Source organism: Cryptococcus neoformans, chromosome 3, assembly GCF_000149385.1.
Source record: "Cryptococcus neoformans var. neoformans B-3501A chromosome 3, whole genome shotgun sequence".
Taxonomy (NCBI): Eukaryota; Fungi; Basidiomycota; class Tremellomycetes; order Tremellales; family Cryptococcaceae; genus Cryptococcus; species Cryptococcus deneoformans.
Window position 1 is genome coordinate 279146 of NC_009179.1, and position 15238 is coordinate 294383.

Here is a 15238-nt window from a genome sequence, read left to right on the forward strand (position 1 = left end):
TGCTGATAAGTTTCCAAGCTTCGCGTACTATCTTCCACTAGTTTCTTCGCCTTGGCCGCGTTCGTCTTCAATACTTCCCGCTCCTTGCCCATCCTCACAATTCTATCCACCAAAAGCCTCCCATCCTGGACCAATCCCTTAATTCTTTCAATTGCTTCGGCAATACTCCCAACCCCCTCCCCCTGACGCGGGTTGTATAATTCTTGCAAAGCCTCAACGTTGATGTTGTTGGAAGGGGACGCAAGAGCTCGGTTGGAAGAACCAGTGCGAGGGTCAATGAGATCGGCTTTCTCTCGGAGGGATCGAGGCGGTAAAAGAGGCCAGACAGATGCAAATTGCGAAGCAATCTCCTCAAGCTCAGTAGTGAGCGCTTGTATACGCTGGTCGGTAGCCTGAGATGTGGTAGGCGAGGCCAGACCGGAAAGGTTCTTTTGAGCAGTAGACAGCGATGCAGAAAGGGATTCGTTTCGGAGAGTAAGGTCTGTGATCTGGTCTTGCTGTTGCTATCCCTGCATGTTAGCGCCATTTTGCATCGAATGCCGACAGGGCTACTTACCCGAAGTCTCCTCTCCAAAGACGTCACCTCTTCCTTTCTGAGGGCCTCTCCCTTTTCCAGCTTGGCTTTCCAAGCGTCTCTATCTTCTGTCACTCTCCTGATCTCTTCTTCCAAACCCATATTCACTTCTCTCATCTCCTCTCTCAGACTGAGTACTTCTGTCTCCCTGGCTGCCAAAAGTTTCTTGAGATCTTCAAAGGCGGGCACGATCTCCTCCTCTTGGATAGGCTCTCCTCTCCGTCCTCGCAACGATCCGAGAACAGTACGCACGTGGTCTTTCATTTGTCTGTCTTGCTCCGACGTTTGACCGTTCTGCATTAACCTCTCCCTCTCTGCAAGAAGCGCTTCCTTTTCCTGTGCCCAATTATGCCTATCCTGGTTAAACTCTGCGACCTGCTTATTCCACCCTCGACTGTGCTCAAGCCAGGTCTGCCGTTCACTTAAAAGTTGTTCCCTTTCATGAGCCCAAGTCGCCTTCTCTCTTTCGAGATCATCCCTTTGTGCTTCAAGCTCCCTAGCTTCCTCTTCAATCCCTTTCTCGCGCCTTCCCAACTCAAGAACCATCGTTTCTAGTTCCTCCGTCTTGGCCCTTCCTTCGTCTAGTTGACGTACAAGCTCTTGTTCACGCTGATCAAAGGTCGAAAGCTTGTGAGACTGACTGTCAAGCCGAGACTGAATATCGGTAGTAATGCGAGTAAGACGACGAACTTCCCATGACATGACGCTAGAATAATGTTCGAGAAGCCGTCGGCGCAGGGATGCTTCTCGATCGCGCAATACAAGAAGGTCCTATTATCGATCATCAGTCTTGTATGATATGATTTCCGAAGAAGTGTAATATACCTTCTCAGCAGCTTCCACCCTCTTCTCAGATTGCTCCAGACTTTCCATAGTTTGTTTTGACATACGCTTATTAGAACCATTCAACTTCTGCAAAGCACGTGCAGCAGTTAAGATCTTTATCTCCCTCTGATGACGGGCTTGCACAGATTCAAGTCGGCTGGAAAGCAATGAGAGCTCCTACATGCATTATTAGCGATGGTGCCTCAGTGTATAAGAATGATTTAATGACTGACCTTTTTCCAACCCTCAACCTCCTCCCATCCACCAATCCCCATTTCCTGAGTATCCATTACGGCTTGTCCAGCCAGCAACGTCAGAAGCATTTCATCCGACCCATCCCCAATGCCCATACTTGCATTATCCTTGATCGACAGGGACCTTTGCATCCCTTGATTGCTATCGTAGGTCTCCATGCTTTCACCGTATCCAGAATCGGTATCATGCGGTGAAGCCATTTGCGAGAAGCCATTGCCATTGGCGTGGCTGTGGTTTGATACAACGGCTGTTCCTGGTGTTTGGTGGGTGGCATGCGCTGACATGGAAAGGGATTGTAGCCTGGAGTGCGTAGAACGAACTGAGCGAGAGCGAGACGATTGTCGGGTGTGATAGTTTGGCTTCAGAGGTTGGGAGTTCTGTTGGTATTGCTGTTGTCTCTGACTTAATTGACGCTGAAAAGGAGTTTGCGAGGACTCTGAGGATGCCGAGGTAGGAACGGGTGCGGCCGGATTCACAGGGTGGGTTATCGGTCTGTCCAATATAGATTCATGACCATCGGTTGCGGGTGTTGTGCTGTACATGCTGTCACGAATAGGAAGCTTGAAAGTGGCGCTATAGTCTGGATCGTTGCTATTGTCGACATTGTTTCCTCTTATCTCTCCGTAACCATGCCCCTTCGCCTTGTCTGCAATAGTAACGTTATCGTCCTCATATTTATCTGTTTCCTCACAGTAGGCGGCATCGGATGATGGAAATGCAGACGGAGAATCCAGCCGAGTAGCAGCGTCGAACCTCGCGAACAAACTGTCGCCGACGTTGTCTTGTTCTTCTTGTTGTCCGCGCTTGGAAGAGAAGCCGGAGGGAGGAAGGATAGGCGGAGAGCGAGCTCTGAAGAATGCTGCCTTGGTTATGCGTCCGCCCTGTTGCTGTTCTGCCGAGTTGTTCATGTCGACAACACTGGGCATTTGAGTTCGAGGGATAAGAGTTATTTGGTTTGAATGAAAATAATTAGTTGTCAGGCGCAAAAGTTGTTCTTGTCGCGACTTTCCTGTTGCAGCAGCTGTGATTTGTTTGTCTTTATTGCCAGATAGTTTACGTAATATTAAGCGAAGGCTCTGACAAGTAAGTACTGCTCGCTATTTCGTTACTTAACTGAAGAACCGTTTTTGAAAGTGACGGACAGATCAGACATAGGAGAAACAAGACGCTGGCGGAGCGTATACCAGCCCCTATCTTCAGCAAACCGAATAGTAAAGACCACCATTGCATTATCATATATCTATCTGTCTGCTACGATCACAAAATGTCCGCGCCCAACAAAAATAAACCCAACGTTCTATCCAGTCAAAGGGTCTGTAAATCATCCTATTTTTAATAAATGATATGCGAGAAAAGTATAAGCCTTTGCGAACGGAAATCTTCCCATAAGAAAGTCCGAAAAATCCTTAGATCATTGGAAACCTGGAGCCGGGAATTCTTCCGGCCATGTTATTTGGAGGCAAGGTACGACAATTACCTTCAGTGGGTTGTATAGCAAGGGACGGGGCGTCCCGAATGAAGCGATTGGTAGAGATAGATGATGGATATGGTCTATTGCCAGCCGTAGGATGTACCTTGCGAGTGTTGAGGGGCATCGTAATATTCAGGCATATGTCGCCAGTAGAAAATGGGTCGTAGTCTGTGGGTAATTTGGAAGCCGTCATCTTTTGAGACCGACGTCGACTAAGCTTATTGATCTACAGTACGCGATGTCAGCTTCGGAATGGGTAAGGGTAAATAAATGGCTCACAGTGTTGAGCGGCGGAATAGTGTTGGCAGTAGAGGTCTTGATCTTCTCTGGACTGAAAACAGTATCTGCGTTTTTCAAAATCTTACGACTGGGAAACGTGAGCATGCTTGGATTAACTATTGATTGAGGGTGGCATGACCCAATCGACTGTCCATTTGTGATGATTAACAAGTGCCGCATAGCAGTCAAACGTAGGATGGGCACATACTTTGATGTAAGAAGTGCCAGAAATATCGCTATTAGCAATGGTGGGCATTGGGAAGTTGAGGGATCCGAAGGTAATGTCCAGGATAGAGTCCGAGGAAGTGCTGGCAATCTGCATTTTGTTTAACTTGGGGGCCTCGGGGGTGAAGATAACAGTGGCTGGCTCTGAAATGGTGGTTTCCATAATTGAGTTGCTGTCGGCCTCTGAAGTGAGGGTGTCACGGAAACTGATTGTAGTTGTTGCTGGAGATACCTCGGTTTTAACATCCATATAGGAAGCGGCCTTGGGTATAGAGATGGCATTTGTAACAGTCTCAGCGGACGTGCGTGCCAAAGAGCCGGTGTCGACTCCGTTATTGGTATCAGATTCTGGAAGTATAAAAGGGCCCTTAACGGTGAGGGGCCTTTGGATCAAGCGGATGGGTGTTGAAATAACAGAAGATGCGGCCGTATTTTTGCCTTGAGTAACTGTACATTCCGTGGGAGTAGGGCTGCAGACTTCGTTGATAGTAGCATCAATAGCAGTAAGGATGTCCCTGACGTTATAATGTTTGTCAAAATGAAAGGTATTGATGTAGGAAGTAGGGATGTACTTGACTTTTTTGAGGCCAACAATTTCGAGTGGCTGATGAGGGTCACTGATGATAGGCTGGGTCTTGATATCAGACTTGGACATGGAACGTGGGAAAGAAGTAATTGACGTCTTGGTGCTCAAAAGCATAGGACGAAGTCTTGATTCGGAAGGATTTTTTTGGTAGACAGACGGAGGGTAGGGCATGTCAATCGAAGTAGAGTGAGGGCGCTAAGTAGACCATGTATCAGTGCTACAATTGCTTTGAGTAGATGAAATCTCACCCCTTTCACTGGATTGATTTTGATGATGACTTTAATACCATTAAGTTTCCTCTCATCTTCAGTGAGCTGCTTGACAAGTCGGCAAATTTTGTATACTTCAATACGATAAACGCGAGTAGGAGGGTTTGAGGATTGGATGGCGGGGTGAATGTAGTTGGGGCTTTTGGACGAAGATAACGCAGCTCCCATGGTGGAAATGCAACAAATGAGATGAGCGATGGAGAAGATAACAATGATTGATTAAGAAAAGGCAATAGATGGCAGTATCAAAGTGTAAGAGAGATACGAAGGGTATTAACCGAAAGGTTGTTATAAGAGATTATCTGTAGAGGTTTCCGAGGAGGAATGTGAATTGGACAGGAAACATGAGATAGAGGAGTTAAGCCTGACCTTTATACCCTACCATCAGAGGCATGTTGTTTGGTCGAAAACATCGGTGTGAAGACCCCAGTTCGAGATTCGGATCTAAATGAACAAACAAGGAATCTCATCACCACTGGCAAATTGCGCTGAACATCGCCAACGGCCACATAAAGGACAGCCAGCAAAGCAAATTGCCCCTTTTCTGTATGATTAGATGCCGCGGTGTGATTTCGAGAGTAAACGAAAGGTATTTGACCCACGGCGGAACAGAATTGATGAGGTTGGAGGTGGGAGAGGGGGTACCTTGTTAACACCTAAGAAGTAGGTAATCAGGAAAGAATTAGCGTAGCCAAATGTGCCGTCAGTATAGAATATGGATGTAAATGAACAGCTTAATAAAGATTTGGCGAACTACAGTATATGCGGGAGAAGATAACAGCAACATGTGCGAAGTAACGTAGTATAGTAGAAATTGACCGCAGCAACGAAGTCATGTCACAATAATCCTGTCCGAACGCACACAGATCGGGACACTTAAGCCGGTTTGTTTTCAGTCCATTGCGGACATACAGGCTGAACTCCGTTTTATTAGGACATGTTCCCTGTTTCCAGAAAGGCTCCCTCAAATCCTTTCCTGTGGGAGGCCTAATCATTCTTTTCAGAGCGTGCCTACTTTGCCATGAACCATTCGTCATCTTGAGCTGCCCTCGCGGTCGCCGCTGAGGTCTGCGATTTCGAGTGGCCAGGAGCCATATCATCACGCCACCAGTCCAGCAGCCTATTCCACTGTAACAGTCACAAGCATAGCATATCACCATAAGCGCCGTAGTAACCAGTATAGATCCACTCAATAACCTACAGCTTCCGCCTAACCTACCATCATATCCTCCCCTCACCCCCGGCAAGCCGTCGGCGAACCTTCAGCTGTACATACTTCTCCTGGTTCCTTGTCGATTGACCTTCAGGAAAGCTCTTCCATTTTTGGAGCAGGAGCAGACTCAGAGAAACCCACGAGCTACCAGATTATTGCCGCCAATACGATTACTGGTACCTCATCTGAATCCCGTGCGGCACAGAGTGAGCTTACATTGATCGTGAGTACTTTGAGATCCATGCCTGCTAGGGAATGGCACTATTCTTATGTCATTTATGTGGATGGACACCAGAGTATGCGCTGACAATGCCGCTATTATCTTTTTGCCTTTAATCATCACCTATCATCTTATATTACCCTGACTGTAAATGGCATCACTCTGCAACCATGCAGAAAGGCACCGTTCGACCTCGCTCGCCGTCTGCAGACGAGGAGTCCACCCCCCTGAAACAGCGAATAAGGCAGTCGGCGGCATCCTCGTCCCTGTCCACGCCTGCCTCCGACCTAGATTTAACGGCCAACAGGAAGCACATGTTTTGCAATATGGGCCAGCCTATTCACGATGATGGACCATCTACGTCTACGCATGTAGGGGGAAACATATCTAATGGTCACTCTACTGTCCAGCCTGGCTCATTACCGCCTTCCATCCTTTCCTCTATCATTCCCGTACGACCTCCTGGAACCTTGATGTATGAAGACGATCAAGACTGGGCGTCTGTTCAAGAGAAGTTGAAGGAGCAAGGAGACGTCGAAGGACGAATGGAAGTAGATGGGGATATTGATGGCAAAGGCAAGGGGACATCTCTGGTGATCGGTCGACCCGGTGCTGGAGGTGGAAAAAGAATGCCTGTTGAGAGAGAAGAAGTTGTGAGGCTGGTCCTGCAAGGATTACGGGATATCGGATATCAGTACGTCTTTCGTGTGATGTAAATGTGTCATGCCTAATCTAAATGCTTTTTTATCATCATAGCCAATCAGCAGACGTGCTAGAAGCAGAATCAGGCTATCAACTGTGCGCTGGTGCAGCGACAGACTTCCAAAACGCCATCCTTGGAGGTCGTTGGTCCGAAGCCTTAGGTCTCCTTCCGGAACTTGGTATACCAGTCTCCAACTCTCCTGCTGAAGCGGGTCCAAGTTCGGAATCTAGTAGCGTAACCTCTGATAAAGCTGGTAATGGTGTAATGAGCGGTAGCTCCCCTGGGGACCAAGCTCGTTTCCTTATTTCTCAGCAAAAGTACCTGGAGTATCTCGAAGTGGGACAACAAAAGAAGGCTTTGAATGTGTTACGAGGAGAGCTGGCCAGAGTGGCCAAGGATCAAGACGTTCTCCATACTTTGTCTGGGTGGGTTATGTGTGATTGAAACAATCGACAGCCAAGTACTAATCGTCGCGTACGTAGCTTCATGATGTGTCTAGACAAGGAGGATCTGTATGAAAGAGCTGGATGGGACGGATCACGAGGAATATCTCGAAGACAACTTCTGGAGCACCTTCAAGGTCTATCTGAATTTCGTTTGTCATGCTCTCGCGCACCGCTGACATGTAGTCTTAAGAGTTCATATCTCCTAGATTGATGGTCCCCTCCCGTCGTCTTGCCACCCTTTTCGATCAAGCACGTCAACAACAGCAATCCACAGCACTCTACCTTGATCATCCCGAAGCCAACTCCCTCTACTCAGATTACCGCAACAAACCCGATCAATTCCCTTCAGTAACCACCCACGTATTGGTCGATCATACTGACGAGGTGTGGAGAATTGAGTGGAGTCCCGATGGAACTAGACTGGCGAGCGCTGGTAAAGACCGCATTGTCGTCATCTGGAACGTTGAACCGACAACGAGAGAAGACGGATCTGTGAGGTACAATGTTACTCCTTCGCACCATTTCTCGGACCATAATGATCCCATCGACTCCATGGCTTGGTCTCCAGATGGGAAGCTGTTGATCACTGGCGCCGATAAAAATGTCCACATATGGGATACAGAGGTACGTTTCTGATATCATGACTCACAGATTATTCCTGACGAAAAACTGTCTGTAGAAGGGGATACAGATTCCCAAGCAAACGCCTGGGTGGCAACATACTGACACGATCAGCTCCATCCAATGGACCTCTGATGGCTCAGAATTTTTGGTCACATCCATGGACTGCCGAATTGTTTTTTACGTGCGTGCCCGTTCCTTTGCCGTTCAGGTTTCTGTACCGACAGCTTATAATTCCATTCCACCTTGTAACAGAACCGCGCCGGCAAGCTCCTTCGACAATGGTCCACCTTCCCTCTCCAGTTCAATGATTGCTGCCTCGTCCCTGATGGATCCATTCTCATCGCGATTACTACCCCTCTCAAGCGCGTCGCGCACAATGACAGGCTTAAACAGGCAATGTCAGGACGACCGGTCGATAGTAATTCTTCTGGACTTGGGTCTGGTGCGGCGGGAAGTGGCAATGTAGCGGCAGCAACGGCAGGAGGGGGTTTGACTCTGCTTGGCGGACCAGAATTCGGTTTCGCAACCATGGAGCACAGTATTGTAATGGTCCGGATGTCAGACCATGAGATCATCGAGTGAGTCCTCAATGTCCCACTATCATTTACAGTAGAGATTAATTGTTTGCCAGCTGGTCTCAGGATTTGAGATGCGAGATGACTAGCATCAGGCTGTCTAGTGACGGCAAGAGAGCATTGGTCAGCTGCAGTCCCGACGTAAGTCCGTAGTAATGCCATTTTGAAAGGCGGAGCTAGGCAGTGCATTAATGGCCATATTTAGGAAATACAAGAGTGGAGCATTTATCCCGGTCTCAAGTATCTTCGCAGACATACAGGTCACATCCAAGGGAACTTCCTCATTCGCAGCTGCTTTGGCGCTGTCAAAGATCAGTTCGTGCTTAGCGGTAGTGAAGGCAAGTTCTTTTATTTTCGATCTGTAAATTTTACGACAGGGCTAACTGCTCTCAGATGGCCATGTCTATGTATGGCAAGGGAAAGCCACGCATCCTATAGAGGTGCTTTCGGGACATTCGGACGTTGTCAATGCCGTAGCGTGGAACCCTGTTAGTACCAGAAAGATATTTGCCAGTTGTAGCGACGATAAAACTGTGTATGTCTATTGTTTTTCTGTCGAGATGAATGACTGACCGATGATGTCATTGCAGGAGGATCTGGCAGCCACCTACCAGTGCAGTTGACGTTCCGGCTGAGTCCGACTTGAGCGAAAAGGTCAAAGCCGAGAACGGTTTCACGGACAGTGCTGGAGATGGGATGGTTTTATAACGTAGAGGAACAAAAGCCGCACAGATGGCTGTAGTCCTTGTTATCATCACCCCTCAACAACATCTGTTTGCCGCCATTTTCTTCGGATTATAATGAGTCTTTTCTCTGGACAGCAAAACACAAACTTTCATAGTTTCACTTGAACTTCATCGGCGCGTACTCCCTCCTAGCGGTACAGCCAAGCCGACAATTCCGATCTCTCAATTCTGCAAGACTCCGAATCCATCCAATCAGCTGTTTTCAAGTTCCGAGTTCAAAGCAAATGAGTGCTATCTCTGTGTATAAGGTAGAAGGTTTGTACATGCATGTCTATTTACTTACACGATGTACGAGAATACGCACGAAACGGCGTGAAGGGCGCTTTCCGCACTTGACCTTTTGTAGACTGTAGAGCGAATGACCTTATAGTTTTACAGCATTCAAGATCAATAGAATATGTTTAGCGTCTCCTAGAGATTCTGTGGTTGATAAAAATTACCACTTTCACCATGAACGAATAAAAACATGATCCCATCTGCCGACAAGTTCGTGACTGGAGTCGACTATACGGTGGATTGATACTGGGCACCGAGATTGGCGGTACTTTGAAAAAGAACAATGACTACCCAAGACCAACCTGTTTATCATAACGATACGAAGACTGGAAAAAGTGAGGGACGGTTGCACTACCCAATTTGGTAAGTCTGCGTGACACGACGAACGAACCGAGTATCGATGTAAATCTATCTATTTTGGGTCTGGCGAGAGGGAAAAGGAAGGCGTACGACGATCGCAGTAGGTTAAGGCTCTAGTCTTGGACCCCACAACGAGATACTCACTCGCGCGTTCAATCCCCATCTACAACTGAGATACATCCATGGCGCAACATTGGCACCCCATAAAAAAGAAAGGTCGATACGCGTCGGACGCGAGGTGCACTGTTTTGAACCCTGAAATTGTGATGTTCGGCCGGCGCACGACGGAGCGAAGTCGTCGCGCCCTTCTTCCCTCGCTTTCGCAAGTTTTTCCCACCATTCATCTACTCCTGAATCTGTCGATTAATAAACAACCCCATCTCTTCAAGCTTGTAATGTACTTGACATATACTGAATCTTTCTATATGGATAGCTGGCGGTTGGAGCAATAAAGGACACTGTGTCTCTCGTAGGAGCCGTCTAATTTCTAATTCGAACCCGAGAGGAGAGATTTCGCGCACTGTATGATTATCTGATGATTAGATTAAGAAGAGTGGATCAGGGGCATTATTATTAAGGGACTTTCTGCATGGGAATTCGATTTAGGGGGTTTGATTTTGAATGTTCAACGAAGGCGCTGTTCAAGGCCTGCGGATGGCGGACAGTGGCTGAAAATGATGTCTTAAAAGTCAAGAGTCTAGAGCTGGTCTTCATCATGTGTGATTAAGCCCGAAGAGTGTGTATTATCGGTAAAAGAGGGTCCCTATAATCGTAGAGGGTGGAGTCTAGGGTGATACCTATCTAATAGTGTAATGGAAGGCAGAAAGCAAATGGCAATATTATGCAGAAGAGGAGCAAAAAAGAACGGGAGGTATCATCGGCACCGGGCAAGCGGAGAGAGAGAAATCGGCTGTCGCCTCCCTTCTTCGTTCTTTTCTTTTCTTTTCTCTTTATTGCGTACGGTCTCTACAATGGTCTGAAACGTATCCTCGACATAATTTGGCACGGTTAATTCTGTCGTACTGCTAATTAAATGGCATAAGGAATGAGTCGTAAGTGATGATCCGTAATAGGATTCTATGTCGGGAGCCAAAAGTAAAAGTTTTGTACGATAGAGTATAACGATACCGATAAGATGCCGACCTGTACCTGGTTTAAGGGACGGTATTCATACTCCATACCCTCTTTTTCGTGTCTGCATGGGTAATTTTCCGGTCTGTCTCATATTTTCTGTTTTTTTTTTTTTTTTTTTTTTCTGCTGCTCATTACGCCGGCGGGCACATGATGCTACATTTACTGCTATGAGCTCTCGCAGAGTGGACGTAGAGAGAAATAATAATGTGGAAGGGAAGTGGCCGGGGTGGTGCTTTGCTTGCAGTAAGTAATCCCCTGTATTTGCGCATTTGCTCTTCGCTCCAAGCACAGACATTAATTAAGCGACAATAATAAACACGCTTAAATAAGTTACCACAGTTATCTATTAACCGAATGCGCGCTCTCACTTCTTCTAGTTTATGAATAGTTCCAAGTACCCAGAGCATAAGCTAGTACAAATATTACTAGATGCAATAATATGCTACTTCTTGCTCATTGTTTGTTGCCATTTCATGCTCGGGATTAGAAAAGAATGTTCGGGTTCAACAATTTTGAAAAAATGTAATAAAAAATGTAGTAGTTAACGGCAACGGCCTACACCACCGCTCCACCTCTACAATCCAAAATCTAGGGTCTTCCGTCGGCTTGTTCTTCTTTGGTCTTCAGCCGGTGGTCATTCACGGCAGTTGCTATTTGCTTGGGCTATTCAAGCTCCAATGCTTCCAATGCTGGGTGCCGAACGGTAACTATTTTTTTTCGGTTTCGCAACTGTTATTTGCGTAGTAGTGGTGCAGGTAGCGAGTGAGTGATGTGATGGTTGTGGTAACTTCCTGGATCTCGATCGATCTGCATTGACTTTTTTTCTTCTCGTTATTCCTCTTCTGTCACGCTCTATATTCGTAGTTCGCGTTCGCCTCTTGCTCCTTGCTTTTGCCTATCGCTCGAAACTCAAGAATTATGCAATCATTAATAGGACTCAAAAGAATGAATTGCAAGGCAAAGAAGGAGGTAATGAACGGTTTTGAACTCATGATTCAACATTCAACATGCTCCTGGCAGCAGACGGCATGCATCGGCGAGCGGCAGACTGTAAGGATTAAAATATGGAAGATGAAGGCCGTGCGTCACCTTCGGCCGTTGGGCCTTACAAATACTCCATGTAACTTAAAAGACGATAAGAAAAGGGCACCGATATATGCAGACAACAATGCTTTCGGAGCGTGGAAGGTAGTAAAGGTGGAAGATGGAAGAAAGACGAGTTTTCGAGTATCAAGATGTAGGGAACTATTTCGGACACCCCCCCTATTTCTTTTGGGACACCCCCCCTCCTTCTACTTTGGGTAATTTTGACAGAGCAGCCGATAGATAACACCATGGACCCTGCAGCGCATCCCTGAGGCCCTTATGCCTGTTATTTACGTAATTAGTTCAGATGATATTGTCGCGTGCGCCAGACTGCAACATTTTACAAAAGTAACGAACAACAAACGCGTTTTTTTCTCTAATAACGCGCCTCCTTTTTGCTGTCATTTAAATACTTTTCATCCTCCTAAGAAACTTATAACGTATTCGAAAACATCATGGCTTCGACTGATTTGCACTCTTCGGATCCTCTTTCTCCCCAACCCGGTATCTGCCCACCTTCTCCTATTATCCGCGTCCCAGAGGCCGAAATATACTCGGGACATCAATCAATGGCGTTTGATTTTGATGAAGGTAATCTCCATGCCATGGAAGGTTCGGATTCATCGGAAGTCTCCAATATTGCCGACGAAGAGGATAGTGAGGATGACATTATCCAGGCTCCCATTGACTCCTTCAACGACGACGAGATGATCTCTACCCCTGGGTTCGACGAGCAAGCGTACTACCAATCTAAAGATGAGTGTAAAGGCGCTGTCCAGGCTTACGCAGCCTCACAAGGCTTCGCTGCTGTTATTAGGCGGAGCAAAAGGAAGAAGCCAACGAAAACTCACAAAGAGGGCAGAGAATTGATACAATACTCGTGCATCTTTGGAGACGAGTATCGCTGCACACGAGGGGACAGTTTCAAAGATGTGCGCATTAGGACTATACAGACCGTAAAAAATGGATGCCCTTTTGCTGCTGTGGCTTGGGAGATGGCAGAGGCAGAGGTAAAAGAGCATGGTGGAGACAAATGTTGGACTTGGAAGGTCGTGAATGCCTCGCACAATCATCCGCCTGTCGCCAATATTGGAATTGCACTTCTTCGGCGTGCTTCGCGGACGCCTGAAGCCAAAGAGCTGATCAACACGTTGATCGACAGCCGGACTCCATTCCCCTCCATCATCAGTACCATGTCTCAGCGTTTCCCAACGGTAATGTTGACATCGGAAGACTTGCATCGTCTCGCCTTTCGTCGTCGTGCAGATCTCCGTGCTGGCTCCAGTGCAAGTGCTGCTTGTATTCGGCAATTAGTGAGCAATGATGAGCTCCATCGTCCGTTTGTCAACACACGCGATGAACTCATTGGTTTGGTTTACACCAAGCGAACTGCTCGCGCACTGATTCACCGATTTCCCGAAGTCCTTTTCTTCGACTGCACATACAAGACGAACCTGTACCGGATGCCCATGCTCCATATCGTCGGATCCACATCGACAGGTATGACATACACTGCAGGAGTCATCTTGATGTTGCGTGAAACCACAAACTGGTATACCCAAGCTCTCAATTCGTTCTTCGAACTTGTCGGCAAACCGGATGTCAAGGTTGTCATTACCGATCGTGACCCAGCACTCATCAACGCTCTCATGTCTGTCCTCCCCAAGGCTTACCGCTTCTCCTGCTTCTGGCATCTTCAAGAAAATGTCAAAAGCAATATAAGGCCCTGTTTCGTTGACGAAGAGAACATCGTCATGGCTGTCTCGAATTTCTGCAAAGCTTGGGTACGGTATTGTGTACATGCAAAATCGGATGAGCAGCTTGAGGAAGGTTATCGGAAGATGGAAGAACTTTATCCTGGTCAGAAATATGCTCGAGCGATCTCGTATATCCGGGGTTTGGATGAAATCAAGGAGCGCTTTGTACATGCCTATATCAACAAGCAACTTCACTTCGGACAAACCGGTAATTCACGCTTAGAAGGTCAGCACGCAACTCTTAAGAAATCAATTGACACCAAGTACGGTGATCTTCTGCTTGTCATTGGGTCTCTAAGTACGTATTTTGATCAGCAGTGGTTGAAAATTTTGAAAAGAATTGAGCTCGAGAGAACGAGGTGTGCTACACATATTCCCAGTACTTTTGTTCGGGTATGTTCCTTCCTTCTTTCTGTCCTTTTTGTAATCGTGCTGATATAATTGTTTAGTTAAAAGGCTCCATATCCCGCGCTGCAATGAAGCTTCTTGCTGAGCAGTTGACTTTGGCCAAAAGATATTTGGGTGATTACGATGAAGGTGTCGATGACTTTGAAGAATCACACCCGTGCAGTGGCTCGTTTACAAAATCCCATGGATTGCCCTGCGCCCATCGTCTCATTAGCTTCGTCCGGGAAAGAAGACACCTTGAAAAGGATCACATTCATCCTCACTGGCGTCTCGGGTCTGCCGCAAGTCTCAAAAGATACCTTGACCATATTAACAGACTTGTTGGCACCCCAGATACATCAGTCATACGGCTGGATGATGTATTTGACTTCGGTGAGGACCAAGAACTTATCCTCGATCCACCCATTTTAAGCACCAAGCGGGGAAGGAAGGCCCCTAATCCACCAGTGTTGCAGGAAGACCGGATGTCGGCACCTTCAGGAAGGTACTTGACTCAGTCAGAAAGAATTATGGGGGCTGGATTGACCCAGCGAAAAAAAGGGCGCTGTAAACACTGCCAAAGTTCCACTCACTATACCAAAGACTGTGCGCGTGTTCAAGCGTCTCGAAGGGTCGACAAAAACCAAGAAGCTGAGAATGCAGGTGAAGACAGAAGAGTTCTTGTCCCAGATAGCGATGATGAGGAAGGAAATGAGGAAGATCTTGTCGAGGTACCGAATGAAGTTGGTCCTTTCATTCAAAGATTAGCCCAACTCGATGACCTTGCGCTTACATATTTTATAGCCCAATCTTCGTCCAAAAAAGCATTCTCGGTCACAATATCCTGCCCCCTCTCAAATATATCCGTCACATGCTGTTCAAATGCAGCATCTTCCTCCTGAACCCTCGGTCCCCCAATTACCCCCTTCTTCCCAATTCTATCCACCATTATCACAATACTATCCCCCTGCTCCACAGCATTACCCAACTTCAAAATACCATGTGCCTCCTACCCAGTATATCCCTTACAACCAAGTATTATTCCACAATCATTCCGAAGCCCCAACTCCCTATCATTACCCTTCTGTTAGTGGATACAATAATCTCCAATCTCCTCAAATTTACCAATACAACTTAGAGAATAATGTGGGCAAGGATGCGAGCATTCGATCGCAGGAGGATAGTATTATAATGCAGCGAGGGAGAGATCGACATAGCTGGGAATGA

The 15238-nt window shown here is 46.9% G+C and overlaps 4 protein-coding genes across 4 annotated transcripts in view; 2 read left to right on the top strand and 2 right to left on the bottom strand.

Annotated features, from left to right (window-relative positions):
* CNBC0950 (hypothetical protein) overlaps nucleotides 1-2580 on the bottom strand; it is a gene marked incomplete at both ends in the record, with an annotated part of 3111 nt that extends 531 nt beyond the window's left edge. Inside the window, 4 exons of the mRNA XM_771509.1 lie at nucleotides 1-503; nucleotides 557-1345; nucleotides 1400-1576; nucleotides 1633-2580. Coding sequence (XP_776602.1) covers nucleotides 1-503; nucleotides 557-1345; nucleotides 1400-1576; nucleotides 1633-2580 — 2417 coding nt within the window. The remainder of the gene's footprint in view (nucleotides 504-556; nucleotides 1346-1399; nucleotides 1577-1632) is intronic.
* A 625-nt stretch (nucleotides 2581-3205) lies between these two features.
* On the bottom strand, nucleotides 3206-4652 carry CNBC0960 (hypothetical protein; the record flags this gene model as incomplete). The annotated part of the gene is made up of 4 exons (XM_771510.1): nucleotides 3206-3337; nucleotides 3405-3485; nucleotides 3613-4410; nucleotides 4464-4652. The coding sequence occupies 4 exons, from the start codon at nucleotides 4650-4652 to the stop codon at nucleotides 3206-3208; spliced, it is 1200 nt and encodes a 399-aa protein (XP_776603.1).
* Nucleotides 4653-6231: 1579 nt separating this feature from the next.
* On the top strand, nucleotides 6232-8973 carry CNBC0970 (hypothetical protein; the record flags this gene model as incomplete). The annotated part of the gene is made up of 10 exons (XM_771511.1): nucleotides 6232-6611; nucleotides 6674-7045; nucleotides 7103-7200; nucleotides 7257-7690; nucleotides 7746-7871; nucleotides 7943-8268; nucleotides 8322-8406; nucleotides 8471-8603; nucleotides 8659-8800; nucleotides 8856-8973. 10 exons carry the CDS (start codon nucleotides 6232-6234, stop codon nucleotides 8971-8973), a joined length of 2214 nt encoding a protein of 737 aa, XP_776604.1.
* A 3349-nt stretch (nucleotides 8974-12322) lies between these two features.
* CNBC0980 (hypothetical protein) lies at nucleotides 12323-15238 on the top strand (the record flags this gene model as incomplete). Its single annotated transcript, XM_771512.1, has 3 exons — nucleotides 12323-14017; nucleotides 14074-14754; nucleotides 14816-15238. The coding sequence occupies 3 exons, from the start codon at nucleotides 12323-12325 to the stop codon at nucleotides 15236-15238; spliced, it is 2799 nt and encodes a 932-aa protein (XP_776605.1).